General features: G+C 39.0%; 1 protein-coding gene across 1 annotated transcript in view; it reads left to right on the forward strand.

The window, feature by feature from the left end:
- The window catches only part of CRYBG3 (crystallin beta-gamma domain containing 3), a 98230-nt gene that overhangs the window by 14808 nt on the left and 63273 nt on the right, over positions 1-20149 (forward strand). Inside the window, exons 2-3 of the mRNA XM_076351003.1 lie at positions 1382-1460; positions 14496-14932. Of these exons, the coding sequence (XP_076207118.1) occupies positions 1382-1460; positions 14496-14932 (516 nt within the window). The remainder of the gene's footprint in view (positions 1-1381; positions 1461-14495; positions 14933-20149) is intronic.

Genomic DNA, 20149 nt, shown 5'->3' on the forward strand with positions numbered 1-20149 from the left:
TTTATTTTGATGTATCTGAAAGATCTTGAAAAACTTAATTGCAGGAGAGTTCTGTTCTCATTTTTGGTCAGGGAATGTTGTCTCTGAGCAGCTGAGAGGGAAACTAACATTTAGTCAGACTGGCTTCTGTATTTTGTGTGTATATCAATGTATATTTAACTTGGATGCCTAATCCACAATAGGAAGAAAACCTTTCTTTTCAGAAGTTTTACTGAGACATGCTTACCTGTGGTTAACAGTCAGTAGCGGCAGGAGTACTGGAACATCTAAATCCTTTCTTTAAATCCCAGCAGAATTTCACCAAAATGCAAATCATTATTTTTTTATTTTTATTTAAACAGCTTTCAATTCATCTCTTCATACAAATTCAGAAATAAGGGCTTGTGCATTTGTCAAGAGCAAAGCTAAATTTCTAAAATTGATGAAGAAGGGTTTTTGAATTGATTATGACTTCATTGCAATACTGAGCATTTCTTACATGATATATTGGTACGAAGTTATTTTTCTTCAGCTTATGATATGCAATGCAGGAAGTGATGTCTGTCATTAACATCCTCTAATGTTTTCCTTGATACGTTTTTGCTTTTAAGTTGCATGTAGCATAAAGATTTTGATTAGAATATTTGCTGCTGGATTGTGCTTAAGGATTGTTTTAAGAATTGGGGCGGGGGGAATGGTTCCCTTCATTCCAAAGATGGGCTCTGAAGAAAATTTTGACCAACGTAAATTGGCAATAAGGCCATACGTGAGTTTGGACTTCTGACTTTCAAAATGGAACAGCGGGTGTTGCCTTCATAATAACAACATGCCTGTTGTCCTGTTTCTAAAATTTCTTCTGAATTTGCCTGCAAACCCCCATTAGGTATGTTCAGTGAAGATCTGTTAAATGTGGTAGCTGCAATTTGTGATGATTCCATCTGCCCTGAGTACGTTCCACTCAATCTCAGTCCTCATTATAAGGACTGGGGGTGCCTTCTAGCTGCCAGTTGTGCCAGATAGTGCTATGGCAATGAATGCTGCTGTAGTACGTGATTGATCAACTATAGTATCATTTTTCCAGCGGAAAATAATACATAGGCGCAGAAAGCTTGGGGTTTTTTCAGCTGGAAGAGCTGAAATGCTGTGTGCCATTTCTGAATGCTTGAGTTTGAAAACCTCTGTATGAGGTGAAACAGGCATTTTGCTTCCATTTTCAGCTTTTTGGGGCATGGCTTTTTCAGTTGCAATATGTGCAGAATATGGGCTATGGTTTGGAAAACATGTTCTTCTCTCCTTTTAAGTTAATGCTCTCTTGTGTTTAAACTGAATGATACTGTGTTGGCTCTTAGGCAGACTTTAATAATGCAAGTCCTCAGTGTTACAAAATATCTTTGTTTTTCAGTTCTGAAAACAAAGGGAGTGAAGCCATAGATTTAAAGAGCAACCAAAAGGAAAGCACAACTCTGCCTGCACTTTTGAAGGTACGATTTTTATTTACTAATATTTAATTGAGCTAAAGCCTGCCACCTCTGCTTGTGACTACTTGCTAGTGTTCTGATGTTGGATGTATTCCTGCACTGCAATGTAGCACCTGGTTGTCATTTTCTGGGTTAGGGTCCATTATGCCAGGGTACTAATACACATGCAGAAGACAGAAAAACTGTCTGTGCTTCATATTCTTAAAACAAAATTTAACGTCTTTACTTGCATTAAAGAAGTGGGAGTCTAGTGCTAATTCTACATGCAGTTAGCCAATGAAGAAGGAAGCTAGCATTTTTATCAAATGATGGTTTCAGGCATTCCTCTAAAACACCATTTCTATATAATTTATGAATATGTAAGCAGCAAGTGTTTGCCTGCCTGAAGGTCCGCTGGTTGCCAACCAAAGCACTGTAAGATCTTTCTGCTGAAATTTGTATGCATGTTGGCTGTTCTTCACCAGTGTTATCCATGTTAATCATGCTTGTCTTGTCCTGTAAGCATTTTACTGCAAAAAAAGAACACACTTCTCTGTGATCACGGCTTTCTCCTATGTCACTTGACACAAAGTGGTGGTTGCTTATAAAGTTGTGTTTAGATTTAGTCAAATATCATAAATAATTATGTACAGGACAGGGCCTGGTGATAACAGCCGTCTTTGCTGTCACATCATGTCCCGCACAGAGCCATTTTAGTGATTCATTCACTAAGTGCTTCTGCTTGGGGTTTTTGTTCCTTTTCCTAGTTGTTTTAATTTAATGCAGATAGTATCATGGCTGCTTCCCCAAAAGGGCCTTGACTAGTCTGCCAGATTTATTGGGGGATGCAGTAGGCTTTTTAACACACTGAATCTGAGATTTCTATCCTGTGTTGCATTTATTGAGCACTAACGGTGTATGGAGAAGGAAGCGGTCTTCTTCCTGTATGGCCTACAGTCTCTGTGTAGTTGCATCTTCAGTATCTAGGGACCGTTTGAGCTTTGTCAAAGGTGAAGAGATATTGCAGTTGCCTCTGCAAAGACCTGGTTCAGTCCAACAGGGTTTTTGGCTTAAGAACAATTCCATGTTGAATGTAGTTTATCTACATCAAGGTGGGAAACAATGCAGTGACATTTGTTCAGAAGCCCTGTGGATTCAAGCCAACTCTGTCAGTTCTGAGCTCCTGGAAAATGCCACTGAACGCCTTCCTGTTACCATAAATCACAGACTATTGATTTTATGCCTTGAAATGCAGGCAGAAAGGATTCTGATAAACCAGAGGAGATTTTACTATAGTAGAAGCAAATTTTCTGCATTCTGCAAAAAAATCTTATTTTTTTATGTTAGATCAGTGAAAAAATCTAGAGCAGATTTTCCTTTTGAAGAAGGTTTTGACTGAGGAAAGGGAATCGTTTAGCATACGTGCACAGGACTTCAACACCAGGAATTGCTTAAAAGGAGGTCTCAAGGAACAAGCAGGATGCATAGGTGGAGCAAAGGGAGCATAGCAGGTTTAAGTTACCTAAGAGTGTTTCTTTCTTGCCAAAAACTAATTCTTATTTTTTAATTTAAAAAAGCCCAAATTCAAAATCTTTCCTGCTGAATCTAAATTTATTGCAGTAAAGTCTTCTACTCAGAACTTGTGTTTTTGTAATACTGTACTAAAAGTTGGTGCCAACATTAATGCTGTAAAGTTTTGTTCCAAGTATCTGATTGTCCTGGTTTCGGCAGGGATAGAGTTAATTTCCTTCCTAGTAGCTGGTACAGTGCTGTGTGTTGGATTTAGGATGAGAACAATGTCGATAACACACCGATGTTTCAGTTGTTGCTGAGCAGTGCTTACACTAGTCAAGGACTTTTCAGCTTCCCATGCTCTACCGACCGAGAAGGCTGGAGGTGCACAAGAAGCTGGGAGGGGGCACAGCCAGGACAGCTGACCCAAACTGGCCACAGGGATATCCCATACCATGTGACGTCATGCTCAGTACAGAAACTGGGGGGAGTTGGCTGGGGGGGCCGCTGCTCAGGGACTGGCTGGGCATCGGTCGGCAGGTGGTGAGCAATTACATTGTGCATCACTTGTTTTGTGTATTATTATTATTATTATTATTATTATTATTACATTATTATTATTATTTTATTTCAATAATTAAACTGTTTTTATCTCAACCCACGAGTTTTTTCTCACTTTTACTCTTCCAATGCTCTCCCCCATCCCAGGGGGAGGGGTGGGGGGGAGTGAGCGAGCAGCTGTGTGGTGCTCAGTTGCCAGCCGAGGTTAATCCACGACACTGATCTGTTTTCTTTGTCTTGCCATAACTTTTTATTTAATTATATTGTCTTTGACCTATGTTTAGAAGTCTAAAGTGTTACAGTGTACATTACATTATCTTTGAAATAATACCTGTTGTTTGTATAGGCTTTGTAGGAAAGGTGCAGTTTTCATATTACTAGAATGTGCTGGCTGTTCAACTGTACTGAGAGCTTCCTGTCTAACTTACTTCCCTCTTTCTTAAGCTGATCAAAACTCTTCTGATACACTTGAACAGTTCCACGTGCATAGTAATGAGTACTTTTAGCACTATAATTTTAGATCTTGTGTGCACTGAAGTTACGACTAGATAGTGAAAACTGACTCAGAGGAGGTGGAGAAAGTATTTATTTTCTACTGCTGCCCCCTCCCCCCTTTTTTTTTAAATGAAGAAAATACTTTACTTTTTTTTTTTTTCCCCCTACCACTGCTCCCTCCAACACACACTTGCATTTTGGTAACACCACACTGTCCAGTGCCTGACATTGGCCAAAATAAGCTGTCTTGTACAAAGATCCCTCGAATACAGCTGAACAGTTGGAGAGAACTGAGACTGTCTCATTGGAAAGGGATAACGTATGATATTGAAAGTTGTTCCAGTCTTATTTATTGAGTTCTCAAGGTTACTATGGGCTGAAAAAAAAATGTTTTGTTGTTATGGAAAGTGTACTTTGTGAGGAATGTCTAAATCTATATACCTACATGGATCAGGTTTGGGCAGATTTCCATACATGTCCATGTCTCCAAACGGTGCTTCTACCTAGTCATTTCAGGTGGATGATGACTAAAAGTTGAAACCGTATTGTGTCTGTCTGTCACCAAGTTAATGAGCTATCATGTTTCTGATAGACTTACACGTAGACTTACATGCTGTGATTTTGTATATTCATTGGCCATCTCAGCAGGAGGTGAGGGGCAAAAGAGCGGAGGAACTGTAAGTCTCTGACTTAGTAGCAAAGGTCGGACATCTAAATTATAGCTGACTGGGTGAGTGGAGCTGGGAAACATGCTGAGCTACGGTAGCTCTTTGGCTCTTCTGAGCACTTTAGTTACCAGTTCTGTACTTTACCCCTGCTACTTTTTAACTTGTGGTGAAATATTTAGCTCATAGAGGGAGGAAAAGATATTTTAATACTCAACTTATGAAAATATAAAGCCTAATCTTTCTGTGCCAAGGTGACTTTATCAATCATCATTTGATCACTTTTGAGAAAATATTACTGAAATATATTTGCCATGAAAAGTACACCACCACCCACCACTATTTATTTACAGATTTTGTTTTGCTTCTGTTTCTTTGAATTAGAGCTGTAAACAGTGCTCTTTCAGAGTAAATGCTCCATTTGAGCAATGTGATTGTTGAACAGATGGTTGTGTGGATGTAAACAGTTCTTGAACTTCATGTTTAGTGTTCTAAGTATCTGCATTACATAGTGTCCAGTACATGTTAGTATATCATTAACCTCACTTTTAGCGCTACAGGGACTTTGTTTTTAAAAGGAATACTGCAACAGTGCTTCCTGCAAAAGTATGTTTCGCTTACTTTTGCTTTTGGTAATGCCCTTATAACAGAGGTTTACAACTGGGACATAGATATTAGTTAGATTGTGTGGAACAGCTACCAAATAAGCTAACAGCACTACTGTAGCGAGCCATGTGCTGGAGAATGTCATTGTTAGTACAGTTTTGAAGAAATCACACAACACTTGTTGGACGTGCTTGTGCCGCAAGTCTAACCTGGCTCCTACCCATATTACCATACTGTAGTATTAGCAGCGGTGATAGGTGCTTGGGTTAGTTTCAGTAGTAGTGAATGGTTTAGGTCCCAGGCTTGCCCTGTCTGAGGCTTTCATCCAAGTGAAGGCTTTGCCGTGGCAGTGTAGGCAAATTCACTTGCCTGCCGATCGTCCCCCAGATATCCTTCCTGTAGCGGTGCATGGAAGAAATAGCACATTCTCCCATAACTGATTAGGAGAGAATTCTTAAGCGTCTCAGCACAGGAATTACTATGTGAGCTCTGTCAGGCAAATGCAAAAGTTTGAAAAAGTAGGTACAAATATGATATACCAAACATATAATTTAGACTTCAGTATTTCAATAGCATTCAATATTTTATCATTTGGCCCGTAGGCTCAAGCCTGGGTGCTAGTTGCCTAGATTAACCAGAGTCAGTCTCAACCTTCATAGAAAACACAGGGACAGAAAGTGCTGCAAAGATTTATCTAGTCCACTCCTCTGCCCCAAGGTGAGATCTCTGTATCTATGTACCTGATAGAAGTTTGTCTAACTTGTTCTCAAAGACCTCTAAGGACGGAGATCTCTAAGATCTCTGCAACTTCACCAGACAACTGTTCTACTGATTTCATAAACCTTATAATTAGAATGTCTTTTTAACATCCCATCTAAAGCTTCCTTGCTACAAATTAAACCTGTTGCTAATTGTCCTCTGACAAGTCCTCCTGTATACTGCGAACATGGAGAAGAGATTATTCTGTAGCCCTGCTTTCTCACATGAATTTAATTTCAAGGTAACATAAAGATGGCTGTATTTAAACGGTAGGCAAGGTATTAAAATTTGATGGCAAGGACTGCAATTATGTGATAAGATGGAGCCAGATTCTTTTTGGAGTTGCAACAAATAGGACAAGAGGCAACGGATGCAAGTTGGAACATGGGAAATTCCAGTCACCTATAAGAATTTTTTTTTTCTTCCCCCCCTTTTTTTGTTTTCTTTTTTCCCATTTACCGTAAGAACAGTCAGATGTTGGAACAGGTTGCCCAAGGAAGTTGCAGAATCTTTATCCTTGGAAATACTCAAAACGCAGCTGGATGAAGCCCTGCTCTAACTGGAGCTGCTTTGAGCAGGAGCTTAGACTACATGACCTCCCCAGCCACATTCCTTTCAGCCTAATTTGTTCTGTAGTTCCCTGTCACATCATTTTTCATCCAGTGTGTGAATTCATATAAGTTTAAGAAAAGTCCCATGAACTTGCTGAATATATGTAGCTGTTCTTACTGAATGTCCCTAATTCTGACTTTAATTATAAAGTTCTACAAAAAGTTAGAAATCAAAATTAAGCCCAGTGTCTTAGTTAACCGCATACTTTTCCATATAGCATGTGGTTTTTTTCATATTGTCATGGTTTTATTCTATATTGTCTTTATTTCATATGTATGTTACGTAAGTAATGTCTCCTCAGCCTGTGTGTGAATGCCTGCTGAATGCCTCTGTCTTAGACCTAGTAATTAGAAATTGGAGAGAGGGATTCTTTGTCTTTTGGGAGTCAAGGGAGGTGGACTATTACTGCCAACCATGAATTTTTGAAAAACCTGAGAGTTACTTTTAAAAACCTTGTTGTTGTGGGCAGCAACAACAACAAATGAAAGACAAAACCAAAATGTTTTTGGAGTTTGCATAATCAAGATTTTTCTTGTGGAACCTGAAAGCAGGTCTCTCTCTCTCTTCGGCAATGATGTAGACTTCTGTTGAAATGGAATTTTATAGGCAAGTGCCTAGCACCTTCTGGTTTCCCAGGATGCTTTGTTAAATCAATGGTGTTAACAGCTGTATGTGTTCAGGAAGACATTTCAAGATCATTCTATGTGAAGTCCTGGTAAATTCCTTTGTCATACTGAAGAATTTTAGAAAGGATGATCCTGAAATGTGCTTCCCTCTCTACTGCTTTAGTTCTTCAGAGAAGGGATCTTGAGTAGGAAACTTCATTTCAGGATGGGAGGAAAAAAAAAAAAAGGGCTTAAACCTTGCTCAGTTTGGCACAGAAAACTGCTGAGGAGACAGATGAGGAGCAGAAGTGTGGTGCCAGATGCTATAGCCTGCCAATAGAATATAAGTACGCGTGGAAATTGCACTATCTCACCCCATTCCCAGTGTACTGCCTGCTTGTGCATGCCTTCTGCATTGAAAAGGTGATTTTCACCTTTACTTTTTAATTTATTTTCAAACATCAGGGAATTGTCAAGTACAAGAGAACAAAAATTATTTCATGTTTGTGAAAACGTTTTCACTAATGCAATGGAAGTGTAATACTGGGAGAATTTAGAGGAAAGAACAGAAATAAGACAGTTTAATTCTGTTCTCTCTGGCTCTATACTAGACCTTGTTGTAATAAGGCGATGGTTACATACTGAGAAGTGGGACCAATTCTTAATCTTCAATTGGAGCTTTACAATAATTTCAGGAGAAAATTCAGAAGGGAGAAATTTTGAAGTAACTGCAAATGGTGTAAACAGATTCTTTTTTTAAATGATAACGTTCACTTTGTCATTCTAGAGACTTTCACTGAGTTTACAATTTCCCGTGAAGGTGACCTAGCAGAAACTTTATTTCAAATTGTACCTCCTTTTTCTCTACCTTTTCATTTGAAGTGTTCACCCTTACCACCTTGTTTTGTGTTCTCTTGTCAGGGAAGGTGAGTCTGGATACTTCCTCAGGATTTTTAGGAGAACACTAGAGTTTCAGAGAACATTTGTTTCATCTTTTCTTTCTTCATCTGACAAATTAAATCTATATTAAGGACTCCTTAGTGTTTCAAGAATTCAAATGGCTAAACAAATTTCTGAAGTCCCAGTGCTGACCTTTCAACAGAGGCAGTTGTCCTTCCAAATTTTAAATAGTCATTGAACTTAAATAGGTTTATTTTTAAAAATGCAAAACTGATACAGTTTAACTAAAAGTCCCTTCCTGTTGTTTAACTCTTACTCCTGATTGTGAAGATGCCATGATTTCATTAGCTTTCTAGTTACTCTTGTCTTCCGGGGTTGTCATGACCTGATTTTTTTCATGTCAAAACAAGCAGAGAAAGGAGGATGTGGAAGGAAAACTTCGCAGTATAAAAAAGCCAAAATATTCAGAGGTTCAAAGCATCGGTTATTTGTAGAGATACAGAACTCGCCTTTAACTTAAATCCCCACAAAACCCCAAGGCTGTCTTTGTTAATCTTTGCTTTTTTGCTTTTTCTGATTATTTAAAAGGTATTATTTATTTAAGACTAAACAGTTTTTGACAATGGTGGAACTCCCTTGCATCATCTCCATCACCACTCTAATTACTGGCATAAATAGGAGAAACCCACTTTGACGGCGTGTTTTTTAAATCCATTTTTCTCATGAACACTAGCAACAGTGGACTTTGAGGAGTTCTCTGCTTATCGTGTATTTCACTGTCTGATAGTACATTTTCCTGAATTTTTCTTAATACTATGCCAATTTTCTTAAACAAGTCTTGTTCCTAATCTAGGAACAATAAGTCTGCTTCTTATTCATTAGGTTTCCGTATGTATTGCCTCCTGTTGGTTGAGAATGTCTAACTTATTTTCCTCACAGTAGTTGAAAAAACAAAAGCTTATTTCATGTGTGGATTTAATGTACCTCACTGTGTCCCACTCATTGCAAAGAAGTGAGAGATTACACCAAAGATGCTTTAGCCTCCCAGAGAAGGGAAATCGCTGAAAAACATGCAGTAGCGACTCATTGTGGGTATGTACTAGTCTGCCAGCAACTGAAGCTATTTCACTGTGCATTTTGTTTAGCATACAAAATTTTCATACTGTATCACTGTTCAAATTGAATGAGACGCTCATAATTGTTAAATGAAATGCAGCCATCTTAGCTATGTTGAAAGGTCAAAGCCAAGGCTAGGAACATGGTTAATTTTCCGTCATTATTAGAGGTAGCAATGCCTAAACATGCTACTTTGTGCACTCAACACTTTAATCTGAAACTCTTAAACTATTTCTACATGCTAGCAAACAGAAATTCTGGAGTAGTGCTGTGACCGTTTATCAGATGAGTAAATTGGGGTGTTGGGGTGAAATGGCTTGTTGAAGGTCCCTGGGGTGAATCAATGATGATCCTAAAATTCTGATGGCTTCCCGTCTTCTCTCACAACTGCAGGTGAGATGGGGTGGTTAAAGTGCATGAGCATATCCATGCGATACGCAGAATGTCCTCCATCAGCAGCTCCCAGCGCAGCAGGACAGACGGTCTGTGAGAGGTCTCCACGCGGCTGTCTGGAGTTTCTGCTTCGTAATGAGCGTTCGTTCATGGGGAGTGAAATCCGAAATGTCTGGCTGTTGTGGCTGGAAGCTAATTCTTTGTTCACGGAAATCTGTCTTTTAATGCTGTTAATGTTTTCATTTCAGTCACTTGTTAGGGCAATAAAAGAGATTGTATTCTTGGCAGATGAATGTAGCCCCTGCCAAATGAGAACCTCTGGCAATTTGAACTTTTGCCACCCAGCTGCTGAGAGACGGCAGCTACCAGGGCGGCTGTTCCCAGCTGGTATGGGAGGCGGGGCAAACCTGGCAAAGCAATCCCTCTTCAGGGTGCTGTTGCTCCGCTGGAGCTGCTTTCTGCACTTCGGGGGGCAAGCCATGTGCCTGACTGCGTAGGTGCAGTTATGCTTTGGGCGTATGGCTGTGCTACAGTCAGGAGTGGATAACAGCCTGGAAAACATACCTAGTCTACTGTTGAATAAATTAGCTCAGATAAGAATCACACTTTGAGACATGACATCGTGGGCTTGTCTTCTGAGTCCCGACTGCCAAGCTTCTCTGCAGCAGTTGCTTCAGCAAGGTGAGACCGCACTACCTGACTGCACAGTAGATACAGCTTCAGTTATCACTGCAGTCTCTTCAGTCACCTGATTTAAGTCATAATCTTGTTTCACGCTCTGCCGAGCTTCCCCTCTGCGCCAGCCTCATTGCGTGTGAGGTCACAGGACCATAGGATAATTCAGGTTGAAGGGACCTCAGGATGTCATCTAGCCCAACCTCCTGCTTAAAGCAGGTTCAGCTATAAGGTCAGGCCAGGTTACCCAGGGCTTTCCCAGTGAAACTTTGACTAACGAGTTGCTAAAGAAATAAAAGCTAATTAAAGCTTTATGAAGCATGTCACAAGCAGGAAAGCTCACGGAGAGTGGGAAAGGGGGAGGCAAATGGAAGACTGATGACAGTCCGTATACAAAAGGAGTAGAAAGACAACACTACAGCAGGAAAATACTTTTCCTTGCATCAGCAAGGATCTCAAAGGGGATCTGGCAGGTAGGTTTTCACCCAAAAACTATTGTCTGTGTGGTAAGCCTGAGAAACTATTCAGACTGCTGTGACACTGGAAGAGGATTTACTTTTTTTTTTTTTTTAACCGATGACATGAAGTGTAACTAATACAAGAGTCACTGGTATTCTTCCACTATTGTGAGTATCAAACTGCTCAAGCCTAATTGCGACATAGATGCAACTGCTCTGTCGAGGTCAACTAAGGGCCTTGACTGTTGAAAACTGATGGGATATACCAGGAAAAGGATTACTTTGCGTATACCCTATGCCCTTTTTTTTTCTCCCTGAGCATTTGCTGGCGGCTTCTGTCAGAGACGACCTCAGAGAGAGGCGTGGGAAATAATAAGTGAAAGTTATCGTGAAATTGCCATCATACTGCTGCGTTCGTCAGGTGCTTGTGCCTGACAGCTCCTGCTGTGTTAAAGGCTTACTGACTTTACAGATCATGTGCTTTCATCTCAGTAATTTGAATATGACATTATCTTAAAATACAAACTTCAAAATCTGTAGCAGGAATAGTTTTGTTTGTATAATGCCTAAACAGTGGTTCAGACTTTGAATTGAGATTTTTATGGGCAAATGATAAAACACCAATAGCTCACGCTGCCTTTTATAGCAGAAGCAAAGTGGAGCAGGAAGGAGAATATATGGAGAGTAGGATTGATTATGTTGAAGGGAAGAAAGAAGGATTTGCATAGTTTCTGCACTGGGACTTAATATCCATGTATATCTTCAAGTAAGCACAGTGTAAATGTTCTCCAGGGCTTTTGTTATGCAAGACACTATTTATGGTTAAAGGTATGGAAGGACCCTTTCATATTAAAACTTCCTGTTCTTTTGATTTACCAAAAGTAAAGCAAGGAAAGGAAGATTAAAGAGGAAGGAAAGTCTAAACAGATTCCTGTTTCTGGAAACAGAGACTACAAAACAGCTTTTCATGCAGGGCATGAATTATGCTTACAAATAAGACACACAGGCTTTACAAGCATTATGTCTCAGAGCTGCTAGAGCAAGAATTTCACGTGTAGAGATTTAGCCACAGTTGAAGTCTCAGTTCCTAATAGGAAAAAGCCCACTAGTTCCTGAATACAAATTACTTTAAAAACAACAAGAAACAACAACAAAAAAAGCCCATAATACTAAACTGTTGACAAGTTTTGAATGTAATATTTTCTTTTATAGTTAATGCATTTAGCTGTTAACTGCATAGATATTGTAGTAATTAATATAAATGTTTATAGCTTATAATGGTTATATCTGCAGAGAAAATAGTAAGATTTGTGTGCACTTCCTGCATTGAGATATTCTTTTAAATCTGAGAAATTTGTGTGAATGATACTAATCACAGAACAAGGGAGAAATGCTCTCCTTCGCTTAAAGTTGAATCAAAAACTGGTATTGAAGAATGCTGAGGTATTAATCAAAGTGAAGGAAGAAACTATGACAGTAGAACTTTGAAGTTGACTATGGTGAATCATTCATGTTTTACCAAATTTTGGAAATTAATTTTCTTCTTGTTTCTGTTTTGTATTTCCTTATGCAGAGTACTTAGTTCCTATGAGATAAAGTTTATTGTTCAAGAGATTCATCCCAGGTTTGCATGTTACTTGCATAGTTTGCCTAGTACTGAAGATACCCGCCAGCACTGTGGTACATCTGTAAGCTGTACCGTTGTTGTCTTCATTTCCAGTGGTTTGGGTAGAATTGACTTGTAAAGTAGTAAATCCCTCAATACTACAGGGCTGACTACATCCCTTTGTGACACATCAGCTATTGATTAGTGCAGTATGTGGGGAAGCAGGTGGGATTTGTCACAGGTGGGATGAAAAAAGGCTAGAGTTTGACTTAGCCCACTTTGGAGAGTTTACTTAATGTGTTTTTTTAAGTGTCTTGCCTGTATGAAGAAAATAGAGATTGTATGGATTTCTCCAGGACAGATTAGTGCCATTCAATTTCTATCCTCATGTAAACAATTCCATTTTCAACACATAAATCTGATGACTTAATATTAAGCAATTGCATCTACTCTTTGTATGAAACAGGTGACAAAATATTGCTTGAAGATTAAAGACCACTGCTCCAGTATCACTAAGTATAACTTGCAAGTTTTTAAGAAATGGCGGTTCCCCAAGGATTAAACTGTGTTCATTAAAACACTTTTTCCATCATTAACGTGATCCTAGATGGACTATTAACAAATAAGCCTACTCACTTATTTTAGGTTACTTGAAACAAATACATCTTCAAGTTGAAATAGGATTAGTGACCTAATGAAAATAGTAGCTTTCTGCTTAGATTGGATGGGTAGTTGTTATCCAATTTGAAACAATTACTCTTATCCAAAGACACTGTTGACACAACTAAAATTTGCATAGGACTTTTTGTTCATGTTCTCCTTTCCCACTCCTGTTGAGCAGAATAGATGTCATCTAAGAAAAGCTGGGGTAATTTTATTCTGTTTTAATAAACTGGATTGAAACAGGGATTGAAATTACAAGGATTGTACTGTAAAGATAAAATAGGCAGCAATAGCATATGGCACCCACTACGAAGGGTGAGGATGGGGGGAGGCAGTCCCCAGAAAACTTTAGTCCAGGGAAAAAGCATTTGCAGATAGTGAAGCTGAAAACGTGGTTACATGTGGTGTTTGTGAAGCCTACCAGTGAAGTTGCATAATCTTTTTGGGCAGATGGTCTTGGCAGAAGTAGCATGGGCTTGGGCAGTGGTTCTTGAATCTGTAAGAGAAGCTGACAGCAGGGAAATTTGAGGGCATAAATTGGTGAGGAACAGAGCTGTCTTGCCCCTGGGGGTAGATGCTCAGCTGAGTTGAGGGAAGAAATGAACAGGTGGTTTAAATGAGGTGAAGCCCTGTCTTAGTGCTAATTATGTTCAGTTAACTGATAGAGCTGATTGGCAGTTCAGAAGGTCGTGGGTGCAGGGGTAGTGGTGTGTAGGACTTTGGCTGTATGGAAAACTCTGCAGTTTGAGCATGGTAGACTATGGAGCTGTGTGAGACTTCAAATAGATTTGGAAGTAGAGCTGTGCAGTTAATAGCCCGTGGAGTTGAAGGAAAGCTGGCCAAAGGGTGCAACATGGGGTTGCTAAGGATAGCAGGTAGGATTAATCTCTGGCATGTGAGTTGAGTTCATTTTATCCAAATTCTGTTCTTGATTCTCCTGGGGTTTTTACAAGTGCAGGTTACCCTGTGTTTAAGGCTATGGTATGTTTGTGTTTTGCTATGGTGTCCTTGCGTATACTTGCAAGCTGAAAACTGTTCATCTCGCAAGTGCATATAGATTTGTTTGTGAAGCTGTGCTTTTTGAGCAGATTAGAGTCTGAAGTGTGAAAAATTGTTCCTTGCTTCTTCCTCTGTTTTTTTCTGCCAGTTGAAGCAATTGTTCTCCATCTGTCCTTCGGTACTTTACTTCCACAGCAGCTGCTTTGTGAATCTTCTAGCCTATGTAGTCCCTTCGGCTTTTTGTAGAATAGGGACCTTTTTAGTACAAAAAGAGAAGAAGAGAGCACGGGGCTTTGATCTTTAAATGAACCTTTAAACAACAGATCTCCTGAAAGAAATACAATGCATAGGAGCAAATTAAAATTAAGGAATTTGGGAATGTGGGGAAAATGACAGGAAACATCTTCTTTATGTGCTTCTTGTATTTATCTTAGGTTTGTCAAAATGAAGAGAAGAACCATTCCACAGAAGAACTTAGCAAGTCTGAAATCCAGGAGGAGCTGAAAAAGGCTAATAGCCTTCCTAGTTTGACTCCTGGAATCAAAACAGCACATAAAGACAAGCAACCCCGAGAAGGTTTTTTTCATTTTCTTGGAAGCTTATTTAATATTGCAACAAAATCTTCTTTGGTAGAATCTAAACCCTCTACTTTCCAAGATGAACCCAACAGATGTGAAAAGGATTTACAGAACACAAATACCCTTCCGGAGGACATGCAGCCAAAGAGTCCGAAAATTGAAGAGCCTATCTGTTCTACAGCTAGAATAAAAGAGGATTCTGAAAATAAAGATGATGTCATCTTAAATAATATTGGGAAAGATATCTCACAGGATCTGCAACGAGGCTGGAAACGATCTGCAGATGCACAAAAGTAAGTTTTATAATTTAGTATTAAATACATAAATGTTTGTGCGTGTGTGTGCACAGAACTACCTTGACTAAGTTCTGCTGACTGTATGACAGATGACTGTCATTTCTAAGGATGGTTGGAGTGTCCCTGACTCGATTTCCTGCAAAACTCTGGTAGCAACTACCTTGAATAAACGAGTAGAAGTCGACTGCAACAAAATATAACTTTTAAAGAAAGTTTTCTAGAAGTCTTCTGACTGTGGAAGTTTCCAGTGTAGATCTGTCTAAGTGCAAGATGTGGCATTTAGAAATACGTTCAGTATTGTAGATCTACTTAAAAAAAAAAAAAAGTGTGAAGAGCTCATTTCTGTCCATATTGTGGGCTAAATAAAGGTTTGAATGTTTGTCCTTTTTATATCTTTTTATATCTCACTAGTTCAGTGGTTTTACTTCTGCAAGTAAGGTTTCCTCATTTTTAAAATTATCTTTTCTGGTTTATTTGACTTGGTGATTTTTGCTTATGTGTTTTGTTTCCCCTTGTTCTTTGGGGTTTTCCTGTAATGTAAAAAAGGTTATATAAAATACACAATTAGCCTAAATATGGAACATCCTTAACAGTCCTGTAATATTTCCAAAAAAAGTTTCAAAAAAAAAAAAAATGGTGCCAAGGGCACCAATGTGTGTTTGAGAGTAGAAAAGCAAAAACATTGGCTGTGGTCTACACGGTGTATTACAAAATCTCTCCGACTGTGGCAAGAACATAGGTAATAGTATTCAAAAAACATTTGTAGCTGTTATGTTGAATACTTGACTATATGTGGGCCAGTACAGCATAGGTTTGGAGTTAGGTGTGTATGTATGCGTGTGGTACCTGTCAAGTTTTTGATAGGTATGTAGAATATGGATTTGTCCACAGGCAATGAATCCGTAAGTAATGTTTACTCAGATTTTCAGTACTGCCCAGGATATTTATTTCAAATTTAAACCAAAAGTAATGATTTGGGGTAACCAGTAATTCTGTTGCAGTGCTCTTGCTTGTATTGCAGAATGGGAGCATGTACTGAGAAGAAACACCTTTTTTTTTTTTTTCCTTTTTTTTTTTTTCTTTAAGTTTTAAAACTAATTAGAGTTGTGCTCAGTATATTTATCTGTGGAATATGAAGTGTTTCACCTCCATATAAGAGGTCAGAGATTCCCAAAGTAGCTGCTTAATGAATTTCACTTCCATATTGGGGATGTCTCCAGCATGCTGTCCTTATTTATTATTCACTTGACTAATGATTTGAGGCATCTGTCATTCACATTTATATTACAAATGTAATGGCTGATCAGGATATGAATAGGGGACGTGACACCTATTCAGGTGAACTTAAGACTGTATTCCCACCACCAAAGTGGTGGGAATACAAAAAGTACTGTTTGTAATTAATAATAATGATGGTTGTGTTCTCGTGAGTACTCTGGTTTGGTCTGTGATGTGGTCGACTGGTTTTTATTACAGATTCTTATCGTAGTAGCACACATCTGACTGACGCTTTTTCCAAACTGCATGTTGCAGCCCAGCACCAGCACTTCATTGATCGATATAGAAGAAAATTCCTCCTTCTCTTGGTTGTTTTCTGGAGAGGCCTAGGAACATTATGTTACTCAGTCTCGTTCCTGAACAAACTGTGTATTTCTTAAAACCTGTTGGACAGGCTGGTTTGCTGCATCAGTCTCTTGCTGCTATTTGCTGTTTCTGTAGTATACTCTGGAAACTGGCAGGTAAGTCGCATGCCATTGTGCCAGGGGCTATGCAGAGATAGAAGAAAAGTCACTCCTTGCCTCAAAGAGAGCTTAGTCAAAAAAGACAGACATTAATAGGTCTTTTTCACTTTTTACTTCGTTCCATGTAGTTTCTTCCATATTGTATCTCAGCATACTTTCTGCTGTACTTTCTTCAGTGTCTGCTCTTTTTCTTGCTCTCTCCACCCACAGCTACAGATTGTATTACTCAGTTTACAGTGGTAGTCTGTCCTCTATGCATTTTTCTTTTTCTTACTCTCTTCCCCAACAAGGTCAGTCCTCTTATATGCTGTACTCCTCTAACTTACCTTGAGTCTCTCCTGTCTATTCAGACAAATATGAATCTCGGACATTCAACTGTAGGCCCCATATGTGGTGAACTAAACATGGCAATCGGAGCCTGCGATAAGTGGATAAGAGGCAGCCATGGTCAGCCCGTACGAAGTCAGTCTTTCTCTTGTTTTTCTGCAGTCCCCTGACTGATCCAATATGGAGCTGGTGCACATCTTTCCTTCCAGGTAGAAACTTCTGACTTCTGCTGGCTCTTCAAAGTGTACACATGAGCTTTGTTTGACTTTCCCGCTTTATTGATGCCTACAGGCCTGTGAATAGGAGCGGTGGAAGTGACAGAATGTCTTGGGATTTTTTTGCTGCTCTGCTCATTTTATACTGCTGTATTTGAGTAGATCTTGAGCAGTAAACTGATAAAGTGCTGGGCAGTCTGTATGCACAGTTTAGAGGGTCAGATGGTCTCAGTCTTCATTTGCTTCTTGTGAATTCTTCAGAACAATGTGGATTAATAAGTTTGGCATTAATAAAAGCTTACAGGGTTTGGAAGGTGTGGATATTAACGCACTGAAGTGACCTTCTTGCTCTGTGCAAGTATTTTTGAGTTATTTTGGTTTTCTTGAAATCAAAGTTGCAGTTGGCATATTCAATTGACCGTATTTTGACATTGTCCTATATTGTTAGATAACCTACGCAAATCAGTGTAGATTTTTCTCAGTATAGTTTACCTGTCTCGTGGTCAGGCAAGCATATAAAAATGTGTGTTGCTAGTTTGGAGGTAGGGGTAAGTTGGTCCATATACAGAATGAAGTTCTTCCGTGGAAAATGACTTATTTAAATGGAAGAAAATTCATGGGTTTTTCATTGTAGCTGTTGTAAAATCGGGCAAACATTAAACCAGTCATTTTCTTTCTAAACTCATTCTCAAAAGTACAGTGTACATTCTGCCCTTTTTGGCTCAGGATACGAACAAGTTAGACAATCTCTGTGTAACTTTTGTGTATGTTTTTCTCTGCCTGACTACACAATGCGAACTGTGTTTCTGAAGCAATTAGTAAAGAGAAATTGAAATGACAATGTGGAAGCAGAGGTTTGCACTTTTAAAAAGTTTGAATCAAGGGTACCTCTTTTTTCTGTTGTGGAAGTGATTATGCCGGGTTTGTTCTCTTTTAGTTCATAAAAGTTTAAAGGATGTAGAGCAGTTTTTTCTCTTAAGTACTAGCTAGCTTCTTTACTAAATATTAACTAACTGGTATTCATTTAGCATAGTTAAACTGTAAAAGTGCTCCTGATTGCTGACGATTGACTAGATAGTTTTGTAGAAAGTACTAAGAAGTAGTTGGAAGTGGATGCTAAAAGCACGTGAATAATGATGGGGGGGGGGGGGGGGGGGGGGAAGATGTAGCACAAAGGAACAGGATGGACCATGGAGACCATGAAGGGAAGGGATGCTGTGAATGTGGTCTTTTGCTAATCTCTTTAAGATTGGGTCCCAAAAGACAGATGAGGCATGCTAGTGAGCCATATAAATTCAAAGGTACTATTGATTCCATTGATTGTTATGTTAAACGGCAATTTTAGCATTTAATGTAGAGGCAAATTGAAGTTGAGGGCTTTACAAATCCTTAAGACCCGCTGCATTATTAATCTGTTTCCTTTGTCATGGGGAACATTTAAATGAATTTGTTAATTCTAAACTACTGTTAAATATTAAATTAGAGGTTATCTGTGGTTAGGGAGGAGGTTGCAATGATAAGTGAAAGAGGGACAGTTGTTAGATTGCATAATCCCCATTAGAGTTGTGTAAAAACAAACTAACCAAACAACCTTTCGGAATTAAAATACCTACCAAATGGTCTCAGATGCCTCATTAACCTCATATCCTTAAAGCAATATTTTGCAAAATACAAGGAAATCAGACTGCTCTGACCTGTAGACTGAGGTTAATTTTGCCCTCAGTGGGAGGCCTGGCACTTGGTAAAGACTCAAGTTTCCAGGCCTTGGGCCAGGGAAAGTGGAATTCATGAGCTCAGTCTGTAGAGTACGTGTTTGTGAAGAACAAAATGTGTAGGTCACGTTATTACTCCCATCACCCTGGCTGGTCAGCTGAGAGGTAATTGTACATTAAGGGCTTCTGCTCCTTTAATCCAGACAGTGGCAAGTGGTAGAGGAGCACAGAGGACAAAACCATGATAAATTTGGCCAAGTCTCTAGACAACAATTACTGTGGATAGTAATATAATAAGTGCAGCACTGAAAATGGGTGAGGAGAGTTGGATTGGCTAAGTCTCCAGTTATTGCATTTCTTAGTCTTCCATTTGTCTGGGGTGGTTGAAGATTTCCTTGCCACTGAGAAATGAAGCAAGCAATTGGGCTTGCAGTGTTCTATAAAAGGTTAATGATGAAGGGGTGAGGTCAGTAAAATATAAAGTACAGTTTTAAAGTAATGCTTATTCAGCTATAAGTGGAAAAGAAAAATGCAAAGTAAGGTATTTGCTACTAAGTGTAGAAAAATGTCTGTCTTAGGTAAGATGGCAACTTTTGTGTAGAGTAGTCCCCAGTGGCAGAGGGGTAAGTATAAAAGTAAGAAGTTCATGTTTAGTTTTAGCCTTTGCACTCCTTCTTAATGATGTTAAAAGCCAACCTTTAACTGATGAAATAATCCCTAAAAATAAAAGCATGGAACAGTGGGGATGCACTTCACCTCATTTCTCACCACTAAATGTCTACATGAGAGAGATCAAGATTTCATAAAGTAGGTGACAAACATAAAACATGGGTTTGCCCCCATTATCTTTCTTTCCTATAATGTAAAATTCTTTCACTTACGCATATATTGCCTTTCAGTAACAAGCAACTATTTGGCTTCAAAATTGAGGCTGTTTCTGTAAGACTCCTGAGAATGTACTTCCCACAGTACATATCTGCCATCTTGTCAAGAATACCAGTCGTGGTAATAGGCAGTACTCTCTACAGGTGACTGCAAACACAACTCTGACAACTCATTTTCCTTCCCTGCTTCTCCCCCCCACAAATGACTAATGACCCAGATCTGTTCTATTGACTGCTTGCCATTTGCCTATCTTCTAGTAGATTTCTTTATTTTTGTAAGATCTAGTAAGTGGATGTTGCGTATAGTGATGTGCAAAACAATAGTACTTGTGAA

Source organism: Aptenodytes patagonicus, chromosome 1 (assembly GCF_965638725.1).
Source record: "Aptenodytes patagonicus chromosome 1, bAptPat1.pri.cur, whole genome shotgun sequence".
Lineage (NCBI taxonomy): Eukaryota > Metazoa > Chordata > Aves > Sphenisciformes > Spheniscidae > Aptenodytes > Aptenodytes patagonicus.